The sequence below is a fragment of the Larus michahellis genome, chromosome 2 (genome assembly GCF_964199755.1).
Source record: "Larus michahellis chromosome 2, bLarMic1.1, whole genome shotgun sequence".
Taxonomy (NCBI): Eukaryota; Metazoa; Chordata; class Aves; order Charadriiformes; family Laridae; genus Larus; species Larus michahellis.
This window is the reverse complement of record NC_133897.1, coordinates 8,399,808-8,419,870: the sequence shown is the minus strand read 5'-3', so window position 1 is coordinate 8,419,870 and position 20,063 is coordinate 8,399,808. Positions and strand designations below refer to the sequence as shown.

General features: G+C 39.0%; 1 protein-coding gene across 34 annotated transcripts in view; it reads left to right on the top strand.

Annotated features, from left to right (window-relative positions):
* KMT2C (lysine methyltransferase 2C) overlaps positions 1–20,063 on the top strand; it is a 203,167-nt gene that overhangs the window by 70,139 nt on the left and 112,965 nt on the right. For all 34 annotated transcript variants that reach the window (XM_074574090.1, XM_074574086.1, XM_074574085.1 and 31 more), the window contains 3 exons: positions 7,034–7,240; positions 9,990–10,129; positions 11,743–11,852. In XM_074574090.1, coding sequence (XP_074430191.1) covers positions 7,034–7,240; positions 9,990–10,129; positions 11,743–11,852 — 457 coding nt within the window. The remainder of the gene's footprint in view (positions 1–7,033; positions 7,241–9,989; positions 10,130–11,742; positions 11,853–20,063) is intronic.

Genomic DNA, 20,063 nt, shown 5'->3' with positions numbered 1-20,063 from the left:
TGAGAATTACTGAATATATAGGAATCACAGCTGATAGGAGGAACTGAAAGTACTAGGAGGCACGGGTAGTATCATATGTTTGCCCTGCTCTTTAATATCCCCTCTGCATCTGCTCAGCCTGTTTCTAACACTGAGTGCACGGGGCTGGATGAACCTTTAATCTGACCCAGAACAGTTTTGATTAAAGAGCCCCACTCTGTTGTATTTAATCTCTTCTGTAAACATACTTTCAAAGAAAAAATACTAAGTTTGAGTTATGCAGAACAGCCTGTTTTTCCATTCCCTAATGGGACTGAACAATTTTGAGGAAACTTTCTTGAAAAACTGCTTTTTAAAGCCAACTTGGTATATGTTAAATTTCAGTAATTTTCAGGTAGTAAGACCCTACATACTGTTCATGTGAAGTTGCCTCCTAAGAGGTGCTGCCACCTCTGTGAGGTTTGTGTGGGTCTGGTGTGATCTGTGTTGATTTGCCAAGAGAGGGAATTTGGCTTGAACAGCCAATGCTTTCTGGGCACAAAGGTACACCGAAGATCCAGGCCACAGCACTTCCTATTCTTCGGGGTTTATCACTCAGAGGTTAAATAACCTCTTGAATTTGCCTGAAGTATCGCCTTTCAGGTATGCTCACAGTTACATTCTACATGGGGCTTTTGTTTGAGAGTAAGAGTCAGTTCCATTGGACATTAAAGAATGGTTTCTAGATGGTCTCAGGGTAGACATCTAAATTAATTTTATTCAGCACAGGCATTCTGGTAACCTCTCCTGCATTTAGGATATGTAAAGTCCTAACTGAGCTTTAAACATTTGTTTAAATTAAAGCTGACACATATTGATGGTGAACAAGAGCATATTTTCATGTTTTTTAAATTTTAAAATGTTGGTAAAAAGTGTTGGTTTAGTAGCGGTGTTTGCAGGATAATATTTTCTTTCTTTCAAGTGAGAAGAGTATCATTAAGTTGATTATACGGCTGTAGAACTCCCAACTGTGCCGGTTTGAAAAAATCGAAAAGCAATTATTGTCTAATGCAGTTTAATTGCTTTACGCAAACTTAAAGTATTAAAATTCTTCACCTGAAGTTCATGTGAACTGCCTCCCACCCTCCTTTTTTTAAAGGAATTGTGCTGCATAAGTTAAATTCTCCTTTCAAAACCAGCTCTGTGTAATAGTGTCAAACCACTTCAAAATTTCAAGTTGTTCTGTGATTCAGTTTCCTATTGGAAGGAGAACACTTTGCATATCAAACGCTTAAATCTAGCTTGCAGCTGAGAACTTTGGCATCTTTCTTTTTGTGGTATCTCCATGTTGCACTTTTCATCCTTCTCTGTCCTTACTATCATTCACCCAGAAGGGTGATCTATTGGGTCGTTAACACTGTATCAACGTGACGTTATGCCTCGTCTAATGAGTTTTCTTTGGTAGTTTCTTTTCAAACTTCTTCATTATTGAAGTCGAGATATTTACAGGATATTTAGATGAAGCTGAAAAGCTTAGTCTAAAACCCTGAGTTTTAGAATAACTTCACCTCTGTGAATATCTCACATATATTAGATCTCGCACTGATACAAACCCCTGGTGTTGTTTTAAGCCAGAAATCTTTTTTTTACTTTAAGTGCAGCTTGTGAGCCCTGGTTTGAATTTACATAAACGATGCAATGGTGCATCTTCACTAAGGAGGAAAACAATTTACTCTTTAAATAAAACAACATAAAATGAGAGTGAAAGCAAAGTAGTTTTGTGCATTGGCACAACTTGGCATAGCTAAATAAATAGTAGGTCCCCTGTAGCGTTTAATTTAGCCTTTTAACATATGTTACAACTACTAACAGCATTAGGTGGGAGAAGAATTCTCAAGGCCAATACTCATCAGTCTGCTTCGGTACTCAGTACAAACGATGCTCTGAAGTTCTGTTTTGCTTCCAAATATTCCATTTCATTGTGCTGAGCTTAATTTTAATTGTGAAAAATAGATGTTAAAAACATTTTAAATTTCTGTAACACCTTTGCCAACACAAACCAAGGTTTTACGCTTGTCGGTTTCACCTTTCAAAAATGCTAAAGTGTGTGTGGAAAAGATATCCTGAAGGCATTTCCAGACACTGAGGAAGATTATTGCCTAATTCCTTTAAAAACAAACTCACAGCAAAAATCAAATGATACCCTCTTCACCTTCTTTTTCAACCCAAAGCATGACTGAAATACGTTTACTTTTCTGCTTTCCAATTATTTTTTTTTTAAACTTTAATGCAGTCATTATCATGACAAATGGCAGTAGTGATCATCTGTAACTTAGTATTTAATATTAAGGCTATAGGTAGTGGATCTTGGAATTGCTGTGCCTGGGGTTTTCTCAGGTACAATCCATTGCCTTTTCCTGTTTAAACAGCAACAATGACCTCTGCTTTTAATGAGATTGATTGGAAAGGTGAACACACAGTAAGACTTTTTTGATAATGGGTGTCCCACAGTAGGCTGGGAGGGATTTGAGAACAGGTAAGAGGAGAGCATCTCCTGAGCTGAATCTGTGAGATTCTATTTTTCCTGCTGTTGACCGCTTCTGTTCATCTCTGTGGGATGCTTGGATTCCCCTGTGTGTGTTCTCCTGAAAGAAGGGGACCTTTAACACCTCTCTGCAGAACAGGCAGCCGCAGGATTTTCTTTAGTCTGCCTCCTTCGCCATTTAGTAGTAATAGGGCTGTATAACTTCAAGTGTCTTACCGATGGACATGCTCAACATAGATCGCTTGCTGTCTTCCTTGGCATTCGGTTGTACGGGGATCCTGGAGACACAGAAGGGAGGTTTTCCTATGAAAATGAGGAAGGGACATTTATTCCCTCAGCTGTATACACAGAGTTGTGGGTGGATGGCAGTGCCCTGTATCGTTGCAGGCTGTCGTGTCTTCTACCCAGGTATGAAAAATAGGCAGGAGAGTGAGAGGTCACATCTGATACTGTTGAGGGTCACACAAACGCACGTGGACCAATCTGAAGATTTCCACCAGCTGCACAGCACGCTGCTCGTGCAGACACAAGTGCAGATCTGTGAGATACAGGACACCGCACAAACAAAACATGTTTACATAAGTCAGTCTGCACATCTGCTTACTATCAAGGAGCCTTGGCTGACACAGGATACCCCAGTGCCATTTCCCAACTCAGAAGGATCCAGGAGGGGCTTGTGCTTACTCTTGGGAGTGGAACTACAGTGGCACTCGGTGTGCTTGAAGTGTTGGTAATCCTGATGCTCAGCCTTAATTCTGGTAAAAACGGTTTGGGGAACTGTCAATTTTACCTTAGTTCTCTGATGAGTATCTGCAAACAAACCAGAAGATGTTTCTCCTTCTCTGGTTGTAATTTAATATTGTGCAATTAGTTGCCCAATACCGCATGTGTTGAAATGTACCCCTTTCAACAGGAAAGTCTGTGTTTTAGGATGAGTCCTAATGACTGTGTGTCATTGGTCAAGTAGAGGAAATAGTGACTGTTCTTCTCCCTTCCTCCAGGATTAACTGGCTGGAGGGCATTTTGTTTTCCTCTGTCGGAATGTGGACTGTGGAGGACCGTAGCATCTTAGATTCTTGTCAGGGGGTTGAGTAAATTCTTTTTGAGGAAGAGACACAACTCGATGAAATAAGAAGTGGTAGAAGATGACGGCAGAGTGCTGAGATCAACATGCTTCCTGTTAGAGAGGGCATCTCTCTAACAAGATCCAAGTCTGGGTCTCCTCTCGTGGCTTGGTAGGAACAGACATTAGCTTCAGACATTATTAGCCTTATTGCCTCTTACTGCATCCCCTATACCCAGTTTTATGTCTGGTTTGTTCTGAACATATTTTTTCCTCTGCATTATGTATTAAAATTCGTGTGCGTACAGATGTATGAAATCCTTTGGGATGAGGTGAAGTTTATAAGCACCTACTGGTAATAAACCACCTGTGGAATTTTAAACCTATATAAGAAGGTAGCATTTGTTCTGGGGAAATTTAGGAATTAAGCTGAAATTACAAATAACAATGAATTTATACTTTGGTTTGGAGCATCATAGGTATATCTGAAATGGAGTATTGGTGAGCTTTCTCTTTCTTTTTCTCCGTAGTAGCTTATAAAAAGATACGTGACGCATCGTCTCTTGCTTGTTATCCCATTTTGAATTAGCCTGTTCTGAAAATATGCTAATTACGATAACAGATCTAGGATTTGATCTTAAGAGTTGCCAGTATCTCAATTTCGTTACCTTCAATATGAGAGCTCTTCTTGCATCACAGATTTAGATCCTCTAATTGCATATTGACATATGGAAAGTAGATTTGTAAGTACTTTTTGCAATCCTCAGATGATAGGAATAAAAAACTCTACCTTCTGCCCATACAGATGTAACTTTAAAATATTTACTGAGCACTTAAACCTAAAAGACTAACGTGATGGAACTGGCCACTTTGTAGTGCGTGACAAATCAGCAATGGGACATGTTGGGATGCAGAGGACCATGGCTTTCCTGCAGAGGGTCTCTCTAGCATCCCGATGCGAGGCAGGGCATGCTTGTTTCTAGGTATTTGGGTGCCTGAAAAGTTTGAAGCCCCTCTGCTTAGCCTTCCATGAAAGCATGAAACCCTTTTTTTTCCCCTTCTATCATCCCTCCCCCTCTATCTCAGCCCCGCAGTCGCTTGGCTTTGGTCTGCTGCTCCTGGCTTTTACTTCTGCCGCTATGATTTTATGATCTGTGTGTTCACAAACCTTCAGCAAAAAGTTCCCGCAGCCCCCTCCCTGTGGCGAACGCGCGGCGCTTGCTTCAGCTGCAGTCCCCAGCTTTGGTGGAGCAGGAGCGGTAGCACCAACCATATGATTCTCGACAGCTTCACAGCTGTCCCCACGACACGGCAGAGTAAGTGTGAAACTCCCTGCTCCCCTTGTGTCACTGCAGTCGACCTGCAGAAAGCCACGGCTGGAAGCTGGGATACAGGAGCTGCCTTACAGGCTCCAGAAATATCTGCTCTACCCCTGTATTCCTCCTTCACTAAAAGTTAGTTGTTTAGGGTTTTTTAAATTACTGTTTCGTATTTCTCTTTGATAAACCTTAACATTATTGCATATTTACTACAACTTCACTTTAAGGAGCTTTAGTCGTAATTATCCTTGAGTCTTTTAATGAGCAGTGATAGTCTGTCCTAACAGGATGTGTGAATAATTATTTATTCCACTGTGGATAATCTTGTGTTTGTAACTAGTGTAATTTATGTACCACGGTGCTGCCTGTTTAAATCTCTTAAGTCTCCTCACAAGTCTCTCTGGTCTCAACTAGCATAAATAGCTTTGCTTTCCCTTCCCTTCTTACCAACCCCGGCTGCGAGGCCAGATCAGGTTTCGCTGTAGTCGGGTGGTTATATTCACTGACATACAAATAATCATTTATTTGTTGCTCTATCACATTGAGAACTAGCTTATAAAATACATATATGTACTGTTAATTTATCTCCATTCTTCTGCTACATTTATCCATACTTTCTCTGGATGTTTTTATGTTCAGGCACCTTTTCCTAAAGATTTTTGGAACGTGTCAGACATCTCCCATCAGCTCCAGGGGTTGTGCTGGCTGATGCTGGTCCTGTGCTTGGGCAGGATCAGTGAGGGATTCGCGACTGAGGCCACGAGTGTGAGGACAAGTGTTTCCTAACAGCACTAGGATTTTTTTCCTAGTGTTGCTCTATGGTGAGGGCAAAAAGACCCATTCCAGAGTATGTTAAAACAAATTTAAGGGGATTTGTTGGATTCTCAGTATCTTCTGTTCTGATCTGGAACCTTCCTTGCCTACTTTCGCCTCTTTCTGTTGCTGCTCTTGCCTCACCCAGCTGACAAGCACGGGCACCCTGTATTTTCCCCCCCATAATTTAGTGAATATTATACAGGAGTTTAGCCTTAAGTTTTTTTCTTCCTCTCATCTTACCTCCCTCTACTCACCCCCCCACTACAGAGCGCCCCAAACCCAAATGTGCCAACTTGCAGATGCACTGAAATCTATTTAAATGGGAACAGAGCCTCCATCCGAGCGCCTCATTCCCTGAGGCATCTTTTTGGGGTCTTAAGGGCATAAATATGAAGAAAACAGAATTGCTCATTTAAGCATAAAAAAAATGTGTTAAATGGCCTTCCTTTAATGCAAGCTGCATTAGTTGCAGAAGTTCACATTTTAAGTTTGTGGATATGTTTATTATAGAAATATTTTTCAGTCGCTTCCATATGATGTGACACAAGGAGTGCTGTCAGAGCTGTCATTTCAATGCTGTCGCGATGTTATGCATGTTAAAAACATAATCGCAAATGGTACAGGGATATTCTAGCGGTCACAGTTCTGTAAATATAAATTTCCTCTAGTAAAACTTGTAGGTGTTGTTTTGTTTTTAAATATTAAAGTAAATGAGGATATTTGGATTTGTGTATTCTCATGCCCTGATATTTGTGACGGTAACCATTGCTGTGATTTTTCTTATTCTTCCATTTTTTTTCCATGTTTCATTCAACCTTTTGATGTATAATATTTGCACATTGTGTTACACAAAAGGTGTATGTGCTTACAGAAAGGTTTATGTACAATAATGTTGTGTTCAAAAAGGCAGAGCTTTGCCTTTTCTGTGATGGCAAGGCTGAGTTTTTTTTAATGGGTGTGAGGTGTTAATTAAGTTCTTCCTCCCATTCTTGTTTTTTTTTTGTTCTGTTTTCTGCCGCCTTTTAGCAAGCATTTGTGTAGAGATACAGAATTTTTGAATAAAAAGGTTGTATTAATCATTTCATTATTATATGTGGGGTTTTCTTTTTGTTTTGTTAATCGTGCACTTTTGTAAACAAAAAATTCTTTTAATGCAACTTTAAATCAGCTGGAAATAGTGTTCCTGAATACTGAATTCTGATACCTGACAGCACTTGGGAGCTTTTATTGTTTTGTTATAGAGGGTTAAATTGGCATGAAAGTTGCTCTTTGATGGTGTATCCTCTGCTGTTTTCCCCCCCAAAAAAGTAGTAATTTTCTTCTCTTTCACAGCGAACAACTCTGCGCCTTTTGTTACTGCGGAGAACGGAGCTCATTAGGACAAGGAGACTTAAAACAATTCAGTCCAACTCCTGGGTATGTTATCCCATGGAAAAACCAGCCTTTAAATAAGAGTGAAGCCAGCGACAGCACCGATGGAGCTTGTGAGAGAACTCCAAGGCAAAACTCAGTGCCGCGCAAACAAAGAGGACAGAAGAAGTAAGTCCGTTCTACAATAAATATATATTCTTTTTTTTCCCCCATGAAGTTCAGGAAGCATCTTTACAGATGGAATAAGCAAATAGCGTGTATTTGTGAAAATGCTGTTCATTAATACTAGTCATTTTTCGGGGGGGAAAATACCCCAACTGTAAGCAGTATAGGAATAGCTCTCTTCGGCTTCTTAAAGACTGGTTGGTAAAGACCCTCCAGGAAGAATCTTGACTCTGTAAGAAGACAGAAAAGAAACATGGTTGTTGTAAAGCACAGACGCGCTTGCGAAGTTGAAGTACGCACAGGAGTTAGAAGATAAGTGACTTCTGATGCTCCATGTGCTTTGTAGACAGGAGTGACTGGAAGGCTCTGCCCATCCAGTTGAAGCTTTTCCCCTCGCCCTCCACAGCCAGCTCCCGCCATGGCGACAGTGTTGTTGCGGGCACACAGGCCCTATTTCTGGCCCTTCAGAAGGGGGTTCCATGGCAGGTTTCTTCTCGGGGTGGGTTCAGCCCTCGGAAGGGCCGCCGCGGCCCGAGTCCTCTCGCGTTGGTTCCACCATTGATGAACTGAAAAACGGCAGGAACATACACAGCTCCGCGGTGACGTTTCCTTCAGTATATGGTGTGTCTGGCGGTGGCACTTAAACGGGAGAAGAGCGTTTCTAAATCCCTCGGAGTTTTCCCCTGGCTGTAGAGATCCTGTCACGGTGGGCCTGGTTAGACACGGTTTCCTTCGGCGGCTGCCTGCGCACATGGGGATTGCCGAGCTCGGGAGCAGGGCGGCGGGGGGCCGCGGGCGCCCGTCGGGGCCGGGCCGGGCCTTGCCGCGCTGGAGGCCGGGGATTGGCTGCGGGCGCGGGGCCGCCGCCAGCCCGCGGGGCCCGGCCGGGGGAGCGGAACAATGACGGGGGCGGCGGCCGCGCCCGCCCCTGAGGCGGAGCCGCCTGAGGGGCCCCGCCGGGCTGGGGCGCGCCGCTGCCCGTCAGCTCTGAACGAAACACACCCCAGAACGTTTAATTGCAGATTAAATTGGGATGGTCGTTAAATTGGATCGGTTTGATCCTGTGAGAAATATTTTTTTTTAATATTGAAACTGCCATGTCCAATTGGGATTTAGTTCTTTTTTCTTAACGTTCCTTTAAACTCCTGTGTCTTGAGTAGGAGTTTAATGGTAGAGGGAGCACCACTGGACGTGGGCAGTGTCCAGGAACCAGCTTTGTTCGTCAGAATAAGTTAACTTAATGCTTTGTTCATCAGAATAGGTTAATTTAATGCTTTGCTAAGGGGAGTCTTAATGTCAATAGTGGCAGAGGTAGCGGGGGTGGGGGGGGGGAAGGGTATTGCTGTTCAGCTTCTGTCATGACATGGGTCATGAGGATATCATGTAAAAAGTCAAAAGCTTTTGCACTTTCTCTGGAAGTGCAAGAGGGATGTTACTTTCCCCCCCCCCCCCCCCCAAGCTAAGGTTTTTTTTTCATGTAGTTGTTGAAGTGGAGCGCATGTAGTTTTCAAGAAGGCAAAATTATTGTAGGGTAAAATTCCAGGGTTTATTTCTTGTCTTATTGGTGGTACAGCATCTTTTTTTTTTTTTTTTTTTCTTCTTTAGAGGTTATAAGCAGAAGAGCAGTCGGGAAGGAGAGGTGGTTTTGTGCTGTCTCAACTCTAGAGAAGTAACAGCAAATGCACACGTTGGAGTTATTAATTGGGGAGAAAAGTGATGTTTAAAGAACCATAATAGAAAGCACAACACCTCCTTTGCTACCAACCGGTTAAGCATTAGAGGACGTCAGGACCCCTTTATCAGTAACCCTACTGCACAGCCTTGGGTGTCCGAGATACAGTTTTTTGCTTGTGAGAAATAAAGGAGGAGGAGTCATTGCTTCTGTTTTATTAATGGATTAATCTGAGTTTTATTAATTGGTTTCTGTTGGTATTAGAATTTGGGGAACAAATCAATAAGGTTATAAACTAGATCCTCCCCTGTCAGCACAATACAGCAGTCTTTATATATCACTTATCACTGCTTTTTTCAATTCCCCCCCTACTTCTTTCTTCCTGTCCTCATCCCCTCCCTTCCACCCCCCTCCTCCTCTTTTTTTTTTTTTTTTTTTTTTTTAAACATCTTGGTGGCACTGGATAAAGGTATGTATTTCCAAGCAGTTTTTTTACTCCTAGCCTTTTTTTCTACCTCCCCCCCACAGCTGCTGGATTTTATCCAGGCACCTGACCTCCAGCCCTGGCCATCTCCTTTGGGGGTACCCTCAGTGCTGTGCCCTGGACCAGCTGTTCAGACTGCAGGGAGAGAGAGGGCCATGCAAAAGCTGCAGCTGATGCTCGCCACTTACACCTCTCTCTTTTCTTCCTTCTACATCTCCTGTTCCCCAGAGTAACACAGACTGCTTGCTCTTACCTAACTCTCCATTCCTAGGAGTGGCCAAGATTTAATATCAAACAGAAGGGGACTTTAAAAAAAGTGTGTGTCCTGAAGAAATGGAAGAGAGCAGGCTGGGGAGAGGGGCATTTCAGCAAGCACTTTTTTTGGTCTATTGAGTAGCAGCTTTAACTTTGTTATTGGGAAAAATGTTGGGCTAAAGTATGAGGAAGAAAGATATCGTTAATGTTGATTGATATTTTATCATGTTTAGAAAAAATTATATTCACTTTCCCTGAGTTTTGGATCATTTACAAGTGTCTAGCTAATTGAACAAAGATCGTGGTCACTTCTAAGTTTGTTTTTCTGTTCCCTGATACAGATCTCGATCGAGTATAGCATCATGTACAAGTGTAAGCACCCAAACTGCTTCTGATGATCAGGTTGTCAAATTCTGGGATGAACTCAGTTTAGTTGGCTTACCAGACGACATTGATGTTCAAGCCTTATTTGAGCCAACAGGTAAGATATGTTGCAGTCCTCCTTTTTGTCCTGTTCAGTAGTAGTAGAGTAGCTACAACGACAGCGAGTGAAGTTTTTCAGCTGTTGGTTTTCTGTGCTCTGGTGTTTGTCAAGTGTTTGATGATGCATTCATAGCTCTTGCCAGTATTACCTGGTGGTTTTGTTTAGTCTTCTGTTCAAGTACTGGACAGAATTCTCGTCAGCTTTGTATGGGGAAATATTTGTAATCTGCCAGTGTTCAGGTAGTAATATCTTCAGTGTCATTATTCTATTTTGGGGAGAAAAGGAAAAAGAAATGAGACACAGTTTAATATAATTGTTGAAGTCTTAATCCCGTAGCCTTAGCTAATCTCCTGCTGATAATACAGGGTTATCGGAAATAATGGAAGGGAAGATTTAAAAGAGCAATATTGATAGAACAATAGAGGCATAATACACTTGCATGTTTCCAGTACCTGCAGATTTTCTGTCAGAAAACTGTCTGGTTTGTCATCTGCTCTTTCATTTTAACGGAACTTTTCTTTTTACTCAGTTATGAATTACTTTTTCGGAAAGCATCTATGCCCAAATGCTCTGCCAGTAGTCCACTCACATATTTTGCCTCAAAAATAGAAATACATTTGTGCAATAATATAGATGTCATTCTTTCATGACTGTGTAGATTCGTTTCAAAGTCTATTTAAAAATAAAATTTAGTGGTGTGTTTTAAATATTTATACCATAGTATGTCTTGATCAATCTAAACTTTTTAAAGTTGCTATTATTATTTGTAGTTGGCTGTTCCCAAGCCCTTACAGAGATTTTGGGAGGAGATTTTTTTGTTGCTGAATGATTAAGTTGACCAAGTACCTAATTTCAGAAGCTAATGTAAAGCATAATTTTGAATCCAGTATAAAGCTGTCACAGAATTCCTTTGGAAGTATGCATCATTTACATTGTTTTCCCCAAAATTGAATTAGAAATTTCTTTTGAGATACCTGTTAAATTCTGTACATTCTGAATTTTTTTGTTATGTAGATAAACATTTTAATTATATCTCTATAATGCGTGTGTTGTATTGACACAGCTTTCTCAGTTATTTACATGGTGTTTCTGTTCATGCTGTATTTTGAGCTTTTACAAGTTTTGTGTAGAATTCTAAAGCATCACGTGAGCATTTTCTACATTAGCACACAGATCTGCATCTGGTCCTTGGGAATTGTAAGTTAAGAGTACTGTAGTGTTATCTACAGTGGAATACAAGATCAAATTTAACTCTGTGTGTCTCACAAACATTGCATATAGAATCATAAAGTCATAGAATCATATACACCCCACTGTTATGATTATATGATCAGGCATCTGAAAATTAGAAACAGATATACAGAATGTGCTGAAATGAAGAGGAAGGTGTGTTACGTAGCCAAAAAATTGCAGTATATTTAGTGTCTGATAGTAACTGCAATTTAGTGTATAATAATAAGGATATTAAATATTGCAACAAGAAATACGGGAGGAAGAGAGACTGTTCATTTTATCTGGCAAGTATTTACTATAGAACTAAGTTCCATGCTTACAGGAAGCGCTCGACAGAGTCGGACAACCAAAGCTCTTTTTCTGTCATCATGCATTAGGTCATTGCTGGGCTCATCACCGCTGTGCGGAGTGGTCATTGGGAGTCTGCCAGACGGAAGAGCAGCTATCGGTGAACGTGGACAAAGCTGTTGTCTCAGGGAGCACAGAAGTGAGTAAAAAGACTTGAATGCTCAATCCAGTAAGAAAACAGGGTGTGGGGTTAAAAAAAGGACAGTAAACTAATGCAATACAAGGTATGACAAAAAATATCCACATTCAGATCTCTTGAGTTCACATTTATAATAAGGTTTCTTTGGACAGGTCTTCATGATAAAATCTATTGTTGCAGTTCATTAAAAAGGCTTATGGCGTTGCATGGAATGTATCGTTTAATCAGTTCTGAGGTAACGAGGATGTGGGAAGTACCCAACTGACCAAAACAAAATACAGACAAAAGAAAACTTGAGTTCAAATTAGCAAGTGCCCTGCTAGGTAGAGGAAGTAATTCTTTTGCCAGTTTGTATTCTGAAATTATATGACTCTCAATTACTTTCATACCAGTTTCAAAAAGCAAGTTAGTATAGGAAACTAGTGTTTACCACAAAGCCTATGTTGTTACTTTAAATATTGATAGAAATACATATATAAATATTTAGTCTTCTAATTTGACATGGTAATGTATTTGGAAAAGTAGATACCTTTTGCAAAGGACAGACTCCTTCTGGTGTCATATTCTGATATTTGAAATGATGAAGAGACCTATTTCACATTACTTCTACCATGTGTAGCTATAGTTTTGGGTCTTTTTTGGTCTTACTTAATCATGTTTTGTAGATTATTTTAATAATTTTATTTTTTCTATATTAATCAGCCATGCTATCAAAAAAATCTGTGCAATTTTTGCTGGTTTTCCCATGATCATGCTTACGCTTATTTTTACATGATTCGGAAAGTTTTTCATACATTATATTAAAATAAAAGATGATGCAGAAGATACAAGTAAATGTTCTCCATTGTGTGGACTAAAAAGCTGCTTTAAATCAGTCTTTCAATACAAGCCATATAATACAGCTTTCCTTGTGCTTTCTACTTCTAGAATAGAATTGAATAAATGCTTTGCTTTGAATAATTTAATTGATTTACGCGTATCTGCTTTCAAAATAAAGGACTGTTCAGAATGAATGAACTTGTCAGTATGAAGTTCTAAATGAGCTTGAAGATGTTAAAGCATTTGTGTGTGTGTGTATGTGTAAAAAAAAATTAGAAAAAGAATTGAAAGAACATCCAAAATTGGTTACTTTTTTTTTTAAATCTCCCTGCTGAAAAGTTTTTGTCTCCTTGTTTTTGGCTGATGATGGTGGCTTGTAGTCATTTTGTGATCAGCTCATTCCCATCTGTAGTCATTTTCATTATAATACTTTGGTTTCTAATGGAAATCCTTGCTGCAGTGTTCAAGCTTGTATTTTGCTCTATTGAATTTCATCCTGTTTCCAGTATTTCAGTTCTGTTGCTTTCGATATGGTTTATAATGCACATATTTAAATACGAATTCTTTCAGAATCCCACATCTCTCTGGTGTGATAGATTCCATTTCAGCCGTGTCTTTTCATGTGCTGCTCTGTAGATTCTCTACTAATTTTTTCAAATTTTGCAAATAATTTTTAGATACCCCTGTTGCACATGTTTCTGTGCAACGCAGAGAAATGAGAGAAACTTGAATCGAGTTCCATTCTGCATATTTTCTATTCAGTCTTTGCCGAGGCCATTGAGAAACTTTATTTGCTGTAATACAGCAGTCAGCCAGGAAAGAAGGATGTTGTTCTGGTTATTCTCTTTTATCTTTCTTGTGAGATCCCCAGGGAGAGCAAAGTAAGAGTGCAACTGTGATTGTCTGATTCTAGAGGAGTAGCTAGAGAAAATGGGACATCTTTATCCCACAATCATACCAGGGAAGTTTTTACTGGTTTGGTGGGGTTTTTTTTGGTTGGTTGGTGATTTTTTTTTTTTTTTTTTTTTTTTTACCTCCAAGAAATAAGGAGTGAACTCTTCTGTAGTTCTGTGTTCCTGACCATGGAGCAGCAATGTGGGGGTTGCTCAAAGAGTTTGTGCGTAACTGGTTGGGAGCCCAAGTAATCCTGTATTTCCTTGTGTCCAGGCTGTAGTGCTTGGTAATAATTTTTCACTGCTTTTTAACTTGTCATTAAGGTAAAGAAGGCACTAAAAGTGTAAGGTGCTGGTTATCCTATGTGATAGTGGAAAATTTAGTTTAAGGGAAGAAATTTTCTGTGTGTGAGGTATTTTGAAAAGTTTTGAATGACAGCTATAGCAATTAATTTAATGTATGTTTTTGTGTTTACAGCTGCTTTTGCTTAATTTTTGCTAAAATTTTGGGCTTCTTTCTAATGTGATGTTACTGCATTTTAAAAATAAAGTTTCTGTTTAAATGGTCTGAATGCTGTTGTCAATGCAGATGCAAGTATGTGCTCAGGGCATACAGAAAAATAGTTTCAATAAAAAACAAGCTGTATGCTATTTCCTCTGCTTGCCACCAAATTGGCTTTGGGGTTTTTTGTTGTTGTTTGCTTGGTTGGGGATTTCTGTCTTCTTGGAAATCCTTCTGGCATGACATGGGTTTATGGTGTGGTCTGCAGCATTTGACATCTTTCCTTAGCTAGGAAAGTACATTTTCTTTTCCTTATGTTCATGTACAGATTAATTTTTGACATGTAACAAATTTTTTCTTGATAGTGTAGTCCATTAGTTTAGGTCTTTTAATTTGTGGAGAGCGTTTTGGGGCTGTTCTTACCACGAAGGTCTCTCTAGTTTGTAAGTTACATTCATGTTTCTCGTTAGTTAGGCTGCCTATTGTTTGCAAATCTGTTTTAACTGGATATGACAGTGTTTCTTATTACTCTGTTTACCAGTTGAGATGTCCATTTGGCTTCACTGAACTTGTGATTGCGTTAATAAAGCTTGTGTAGACATATTTCATTGACCTGTTCCAAAGTGTGTAGGTTAGTTCATGTTGGTTTTCTTCTTAGCCTGTATTTGCTGAAAGTTTAAAATACAGTACTACAGAGATCCCAGTGCCTGTGCATGTTTCACTAAATATCCTGCTTAGCGTGTCTGTCTTCTGCAGTTTGTTTTTTCAGTTCACTCATTTTGAAGGCCTTGCAATTTATTTAGTGAGACATCCGACCAATTTGTTACACATCTTTGTGTCTAGACATAGGTGGGTTCTTTGACTTTCTTTGGAAGTCTTGGTTTTGGCTCTCTTTAATGTTAATGAGTGCACATACATACATCTGTATATATGAGGTGTTTGAAATCTTGCGCATCATTTTGTTTTATAACAACTGACAAACGCTGGAATATACAGTTAAGTTTATGGTAGTAGAAGTGCTCTAGCCCTTATGGGACTGTATAGGTGACTCATTTCATCTCACTGCTTGTCTTGTTTACCTCGCTTATCTCAGGGAGTGAGAATCATGAATTTTCTCAGAACCACTTTCTTAAGTTTAAAAAGTCATAAGGAAGAACTGGTGATCCGGGTGACAAGCATAGTGTCAGAGCTTTTCTGAAGGCAACTCTTAAGAATTCACATTCGTCTCTGGAGCTTGTGCAGTACGTAAGTCAGAGTGCAGTATGTAAGTTAGAGAGCGTGAACACCCAGACGTGGCAGCTATTTCCCCCACTATTTTGATAGGTTTTCATGGGATTTTGGAGTAATTTTGTTTGAAGCTTTGAAAGAAAATAACTCGTTGGAATATAGGCAGGGGAGACAAAACTTCCAGTGGTTTGCTTGATCCAAAACTTAACTAAATGGCATATAATTCCTAAGAGCTCTACTCAGTACATGAAAGTTACCATAGTAAAGAAGCTGTCATATTGTCAGCTTTATGAAGGATAGACTTTTATCAGTAAGGTGTTTCTACAGATATTTGTGGTAAAATGCAAAGGTGGTATCAAGTAAAAAAAAAAAAATAAGCAAAGGAAAATGATTAAATAGAAATCAAGAGTTTTTGCTGCAAAAAAAAATATATGTGGTCAGGCAGTTTTCTGCTTTTTCTTGTATTTCTGGCTTCAGTCTTACGGTTTCTTAACTATGCTGCTTTTTGATATTTGGAAGGGTGAACTTACTGGCATTACCATTTAAAATGCAGGCCTTTAGGGTTTGCATCTGCTCAGCTTTCAAGAAGAGAGGTTTCTGAAATATTTTCAGGTATTTTTAAATACTGCTATATAATTATATTTTCCTTGTTTATTTTACATTATATATTGAGTAGGTGGCTGTTTCTCTGCAGTCAGCTAAGGAAATAGTAATGCTTACTACTTGTCCAGTCACAGCTCTTCTGTGTGTGCTAGAGTCCCAAATAAGGTGGTCTGCTTTTTCTCCCCAGTAATGTAAGTAGCTCAATTCAAGAAGTGAATTTAAGGAAGACTTGGTAGATAATGTGTTTGAACCACTTCTGAACAAACCGCGTGCAAGAAAGGGATGCAGTGGTAACTTTCCCAGCCAGCTTTTCCTTCTGGCAAGATGTAGAAAGCAGTTTACAAGTCTGGGAGAATTTGTGAAGGACACTGAAGTCAAAGAAAACAGTATTGGTGGAAACCAAGGAGCTTCCTATCTACTTAAAGACTGAAAAGGGGAAACGTGATACTAGTGTTTAAAGCAGTCATTCCAAAATATTATACTACTCTCCATTTTATAAAACGTAGGTTTCAGTTTGCTTTGAAATTCTGTATAGCTCTGTGCAGATTTATCTACTTCCCACTTTTAATTTTTCCAGTAATCATCAAGTGTTTCTTCAGGACCAAGACTCCTGCAGCCAGACAGCTGAAAAACTGATGCCATCTTCTCTCACCCATCCATTTTTTTTATTTAATCAGGGCAGCGTCTTCTCTCTGTACAAGGCAGCTGTTTTCAACTCCTGCTGAGTTTCTGCAGGCTGTGTTTGGCATGTTATCATTGCTGAGAACTGTAGGAGTTGTTGCTTTGCATAGAGGCAAGCTAATCAATAGTATCTTGCCTTGTTCCAGACTCAAAACGATCTGCTGTTTTGACACTCGTCTCTCCTGTAAGCCCTTTTCACACGGTAACGCAGTCTTGAAATTTTTTTTTTAAGGCAGCTTCCCTTAAATTCTGTCACCAGAGGCAAGAGATTGTGCTGTTTGTAGATGCTTCCAAGTTGGGGCAATGTTACAAGGTTTGCATATTAAATACCTCACTCAAATTGTTTCTTAAAGCCCTTTCCTTCTTCTAATTCCTCGCTGAAGATTGGAGTTTAGCATATGCTTACCAAGCTAAACCATAAAGAAATAAGTTCAGGGGAAAGTTGGGAATCATATAAAAAACTTATGGTTTTTTTTAAAAGTGTTTGTCCATATTTTAAATGTATATTCACACCTTAGCCTTAGTACCCTTCTCATCTTGTTGAGACTTATCCATGTTTTTAGTGGTATGTGTGTATGTTTACTTGTGCTGCTTTAAGTTGAAAACCGGTTTGGCTAAATTGATACTTCCTTTTGTTGTTCCTCGTATCTAAAGATAAGCATTGACAGCTTTATATACCATTAACTTCATATACTGTGGACAGTTCGTCCCCATTTAGCATTTTTTCAGCTAGTTTTATTTTATGTCAGCATAAAATGTGTGTGAAAAATGGTTTAGATTGACAGAATCCTGAAGATAAGGCTTCATGTATGCCTCAACCTAGCTGAACAGAACATCTAGCAATGCTTTTTTTTTCTTTTTTTTTGAAATAGGGTGCAGGATTTGCAGTTCCTTGATGCTCTAAAAGCTCTTTTCTTCCTTTTTCATTATTGTAAGAGCTAGTAATTCTTAAAGCCAGGGAAAAACGCATAAAGAACGTCATCTATAATAATTTATACCAGTTCTGGGCAGAGTCCTCTGCCCATTTTTCTCAGAGAAGCTTTGTAACGTGATACTGAAAGAGCAGTTCTGGTATTCAGAAGTTCCTCTTCCAACTCTTGAGTTTTTTATGGTACTTTTGCACGCACAAGGCACTTGGCTTTTCTTCATCTCCCTTCACTGCAGCTTGGGAGTGACTACCTGGCTGCTCTATTGGACCGGCTTCTGATTTTATCTTACCAAGGCTTTTTTTTCCTGTAGTTGCTTTTGTCTTGCAACTGAGGAAGGAAGTACTGAAGGAAATATTCTTCAAAAATAGCATTTTACTTTTTTTAAAGGTTGCTGTTCTCTTAGAGAACTCCAGTACAGAAAGTGCTAGAGAACGAATGTCTTACCAAGAAGACACTTCAAGATGCTGTTGGTCAACTTGGTAGTTTCATTCAGTTCCTAGTATGTTTTAGAAAACCTGTAACAATTCAACAGTGGGGGCCATGAGGTATTTCAGTTTTCATTAATTTCCTTCTTATTATTTTGAGATTTGTAGCCGTTTCCCTGCTGCTGCTGATAATCTTTGTACTTCAGGGAAAGACATATTGACTAAGAGTACAGCTTTGGTAACATTTTAACACTGTAAATTATCTTCTATGAATTACTCTGTTTCAGAACAGTTTGGATTTTGGTCACCTAAAGCCAGATCATTTGTGTCTTGGAGAACGTGAATCAGACTGTTCTTACAGCTTGTTGATGACATCAGAACCACCGTGTCAATTATTTTATAACTGTACTTTCCAAGTTCTGCAAAGCAGCCATGATATCTTAGAATTATCATAGTTGGTTTTGATTTACTACATGTAATTCTTCTGGAACACCTTTGTACACCATAAATGATGTCAGCTGTGGTAGATCTGTTTGGTTCAAGAGCTGCCGTGGGACCTGTACGTGTGTCCAGTTTTTTGCAGGTCCAGCAATTTAAGAACAGATTTTTGCCTAGTTAGTAAGATTTACAACTTAATTCTCATTAGTATTGTCACATGAACAATGATTGAAATAAGTCACATGAACTTATTTCGCTTGAACCAAAAATAAGCTTTACTGTGATGTACTTTTGTTCATTTGAAGTCATTGTCCGGTAGCAGCTGCTTTGAAAAGCGTACATCAAAATAGAGGAATCAGGCAGAGGGAAGAAGTGAGAACAAGCAGATAGGAAGAAGGAAGAATCTTGACATTTGAAATTACTAGGATTATTGAAAAAGTCACCCTTTCCTGTTTTCTTCTCACCTAGAATCTGACTCTAGGAGACAAAGCAAATAAAGCATAATATAATATACTTTATGAAAAAAAAACCCCAAACTCTAGCTTTTTGTCTGGTAGTTGCTTTTAACTCTATAGTCACTTTTGCAAAATTTTTGTGGTTTGTTTTGCTTGTTTGGTTTTCCTTTTGATTTTTTTTTCCCCAAATTACCCACTGGGATTTTGTGCATGCTGTGTTTTCTTCAGCAGTGAAACATGGAACAGAAAAAACTAAACTACAGTTCTTACAGATAGAGAATTTTGTTCCCTATCAAAACACAACACCTTTAACACTACGGAGTTTAGGACTCAGCTTTCAAAAGACAGTTTTCAGTTTCCCTAATTGTCTCAAGACCACATTTTCTAGTACAAAATAAAATGCATTTTTCTGTATCCCTGCGGATATTTAAGAAAATCAAGTAATAGTTAAAACTGAGTAAATGTGAATCAAGAACTCTACGCTTCTCTGCTTCTGATATGTTTTTGTAATTATTTTGGCACGCAAAGTATGGATACCTTGGGATCTAATTAACTCCACGCTTGTATGTGGATCTTCAGTGATGTATTTAAGAGTTTGAAGGGATTGCGATGAAATCAAGTGATCTGTCTGAATAGTGTGATCATAAGGTGAGAGGCATGTGGAAGAGAGAGCATGTGGAAGAAATGTAGCTAGTCTAAAGTCTAAACACTTTTGATGAAAGAAGGCGTCTGAAATAGGTCTTATTTTTGGATTTTCCATTTATTGAGAGAGAAAACTTCATTTATTTTCCTAGTTTTTCTGATGTGATTGTTGCTTGCTCATGAATACTTTGATACTCGAGTAAATCTCCGTATGTTACTGCGTGCATTAGTTTCTGTTGCTTGTGGTAGTCTAATTGAGGTTTGTTGAATGGATAGCTGATCTGCTTTTTCTTTCCCCACCAGTTATTAGATGGATTAATATTTCAGATTTGTGCTATCTGATGTAAGATAGGCTATTATGATTAAGTAACTTTTCAAGTCAGCCAGCCAGTGAAAAAAATAAAGGGTCTAAAAGATACAGTATTAAACTGAAACTACATAATTAAAAACTTGTTTCTAAGATAATCTGATAATTATTAGGCTACCTGTACCCATCCAGAATTTAAAATTAAAGAAATACATAATTTTTCAGTTATTTTCACATTATTTAACATATTTATTATTAACATTCTAGTAAAACTAATACTGTGCTTCAGC